This window comes from Nematolebias whitei, chromosome 9 (assembly GCF_014905685.2).
Source record: "Nematolebias whitei isolate Nwh7 chromosome 9, NemWhi1, whole genome shotgun sequence".
Lineage (NCBI taxonomy): Eukaryota > Metazoa > Chordata > Actinopteri > Cyprinodontiformes > Rivulidae > Nematolebias > Nematolebias whitei.
This window is the reverse complement of record NC_056506.1, coordinates 29,646,005-29,649,652: the sequence shown is the minus strand read 5'-3', so window position 1 is coordinate 29,649,652 and position 3,648 is coordinate 29,646,005. Positions and strand designations below refer to the sequence as shown.

Genomic DNA, 3,648 nt, shown 5'->3' with positions numbered 1-3,648 from the left:
AATGAAAAGTTAAAAAAAAAAAAAAAAAAATTGGAAAAATCTTGAATCTTGCCCTTTAAAGAATTTACAGATTTATTGACTATTGCAATGAAAAAACAGAAAATTGCACCAGACAATGAACTCCTCTTTCAAAATGACTAAATACGTTTGTTTTTCTGATTGTACCTTATTTTGGCAGATTATACCTAATTTACAAACGGACTTCACTGGCAGTGGGAGCCCTGAACAGAGAATTTGGACTGATCGTCTCAGCAGGATGATGTTCTACATTAACTGTGTTATTCAACCACAAGCTGATGAGTTGTTGCCTCTTCAATGCTGACCATCAGGTTTACTACCCACTCTGGAAATGGCTCCTTTAAAATATTTGGGAACAAAATAATATTGTTAAAAACTAACTTGCAATACATTTAAATTTTACAGTTTTTTTTTTTTAAGAATCTTGATAAATAAATAAAAAACTACCAGCTCCTTGTTGATTTTTCTTTTCCTTTTCCTTGATGAGTTACTTGTCTGTTTTTTCCAGTATTTCTTGGAGACCTTGGAAAAAAAAAACAGATCATAACAACCCGTTTACAACAGCTGCACATTTAATAGAAGTATGAAGTTCTTCAGAATTCTTGCCTTCAGTCTCAGCTTCTCTCCACTTGAACGCTTCTCTTTTGCTGACTTTGGTAGCGGAACGTCGTCATCGCTCAGATCTGGAGCACGGGCGCTCAAATCTGACACTGAATTATTTTCATTCACCTGGTTGTCAGATTGAATTTGAATGAAACTCTTCTGGCTTACAGAACGAGAGACCCGTCCTGGTCTCAGAAAAAGGAAACTCCCATCATCATCATTTTCTCCTTCTTCTTCTTCTCCTCTTTCATTTTCAGCGACTACCTCCTCGGTCTCAGCATCCACTTGAGACTCTAAATTCTCTTCTTCTCTGTCTGCTCCTTCAGATTCATCTTCTTGCTTTGACTCTTCTTCTATTGGCTCCAGAGGTAGTCTCTTTCCCACCATTTTACATTAACAAGAAACAAAACAAAAAAACAACACAGATCAACATGTGAACCAGTTATTAATAAAGTTCAACATTTTTCCTAGCTATACATAAACCAGACTTACAGTTAGCTGCAGGGTGTCCATTTAGCTGATGAGGCTTTGTTATTGTACAAGTCCCAGAGAGTCTAAAGTGAGAGTGGCCACATGTTTGTTAATTGAATATTTCCATCAGGTGCGGACGCTTAATGAGACACCTGCATCACAGCAGGGAGATTTTGACATGCAGCCAAAAAAAAAAAAAAAAAAACCCCATGAAACAAATGTTGTAAAGAGATATGAAGCAGAACAACAAAAATAAATTAAATAAATAATTATAATACGATGAGATGAATTAAAATACTAGTTTACATTTCAAGGGATAAAAATAATCTTGAGCCTGTATTGAAGATTCCTGTTTTTTTATATTTAAAAATTGTGAAAACTGAGTAATATTTAAAGTTTGTTGCGTCTGTTAATTTTAATTTAATTTTATTCATTTTCTTTGTTCAACAACACATAATTATTTTACCAACAAGACCAAAGCACCAGGCTTGTTAACCTTTGTAATAAAGAAATCTAATTGAGTCCATTTCAGTGTTTTAAATCACACACATTTCTACATTTTATTTAATATTTACATGTTTAACATCCTATCCAAATCCTATTATGCAGAATTGTAACATTAGTCATTTATGGTACTTTCAAATCATAATAAACTTTTTGATTTTTAGTGTAAAAGGAGCCTTTAATGTGCAAAAAAAAAAAATCAGCAGAAGATGTAAAGCACATAAGAAAAATAGGGTGAGGGGTAACACTTTACAATAAGGTACACAAAATTTGCTTAGCTACTAGTGAATGCCTCAGTAATGAATCAGGAGCTTATGGGTAGTTAACCAGTACTTACTGGGGAACACACAGCCAAACCTTATTAGGGAACTACTGGTTAGTTACCTTGTAAATGAAAAGGAACTAATCAAGAACTAATGGGTAGTTACCAAGGAAACCAAAGAGGAACGAATCAGGAGCTAATGGGGAGTTAACCAGTGCTTACTGGGGAACACAGAGCCAAGCCTTATTAGGGGACTACTGGTTTGTTACAACATAAACAGAGAAATTCTCCATGTTGGTTCTGAATAAACGTTGTACCAGTGAGGTCACAGCTCGTTTAGTCAAAAACCTGTTTCCTAGTGACTGCTACTGATTTTACTGGATTTTCTCTTTTGTAAACCTATTTGTTAACTACCCATTAGCTCCTGATTCCTTCCTCTTTGGTTTCCTTGATAACTACCCATTAGTTCTTTATTAGTTCATCTTCATTTACAATGTAACAAACCAGTAGTCCCCTGATAAGGTTTGCCTGTGTTCCCCAGTAAGTACTGGTTAACTACCCATTAGCTCCTGATTCGTTCCTGAGGCGTTCCCTAATAGTTAAGCAAATATTGTGCACCTTATTGTAAAGTGTTACCAGGTGAGGAATAAATTCACCCTGATAAAAAAATAATACAAAAACAATAAGTGTATTTTTTGGGTATGAATAAACTCTTCATAGTAAAAAAAATAAAATAATAGTGAATATCACCTATTTGCCCCACCTACCAATAAAAAAATTGAAACAAAACAAAATAAAAAAACTCTAAAATTTTATATTTTTTTATTGAAAATCAAGCTCAATCTAAACAAAAATAAAAATAGTAACTTTGCTGACCCATCCCGACCCTTTCAGTGGTGTTTGGTGACCCTCGTTGTTTCCTTTTCGTTTCTTAAACCTTAAAAGCTGCACAATAAAACTGTTTTCTACAAAGTCAAATCGTTGTCAAGACACAGCTTGTTTACTCTGAGCTGTTAATAACTGACCAGCATCTGTTGAGCTTCAGTGCAAAGCAACAACAGTTCCAGTGTTGCACTGTGCATAAAAAGGTTGCACAAGGCAGGTGTTTGTTGACTTAACTGTTACACCGAGTGAACCCAACAAACGCCACATCAACGCTGGGAAAAACAATGTTGGCCCCTGTACAGAGTTTGACATTGTGACATTGCAAAATGAGTCATTGAGGTGCTCTGACCAAATGAAAAAAATCTCCTTATTTAATGCTTTTGGTTATGTGGAGTAAAAAGCTATTTTAGGAGCCATCAGTATAAATAATATTAATAAAAATAAGAAGCAATGTTAACCTTCAGACACTGCTGTGTGTGAGGTAAAGATGTGTTTCAGGATAGACATTCAACAAATGATTCAGATCATTTGAAGTAGGATACTGTGGAGAGATTATAAATATTAAATATGTTACCTGTTGTAGATAACTAATTGAACATAAGTTTAAAAGAAATGGAATTTAATTTTGACCAGACTGATGAGCCAACTGCTCAAGCAGAACAGAGAAAAAAGTGGATTTCTTCCATCTTAAATCAACTTCAGCCTCAAAGTTTCCAAGCAGTTCATCCATCCATCCATTATCTTTTACCTGCTTCTTCCATTTTGGGTCACGGGGGTCGCCGGTGCCCATGTCCAGCAATTGTGCGAGGGGAGGGGGACACCCTGGACAGGTCGCAAGTCCATCACAGGGACACATACAGGTAGAGACAAACAACCATTCACTGTCTCACTCACACCTTGAGACA

At 35.6% G+C, this 3,648-nt stretch overlaps 1 protein-coding gene across 1 annotated transcript; it reads right to left on the bottom strand.

The window, feature by feature from the left end:
* Positions 1-203: 203 nt before the first annotated feature.
* LOC119414205 (death domain-associated protein 6-like) lies at positions 204-1,201 on the bottom strand. Its single transcript, XM_037681305.1, has 4 exons — positions 1,114-1,201; positions 625-996; positions 466-540; positions 204-221 (listed from the first exon to the last, which is right to left on the bottom strand). The coding sequence occupies exons 1-4, from the start codon at positions 1,132-1,134 to the stop codon at positions 204-206; spliced, it is 486 nt and encodes a 161-aa protein (XP_037537233.1). The 5' UTR covers positions 1,135-1,201.
* Between the last annotated feature and the right edge of the window lie 2,447 nt (positions 1,202-3,648).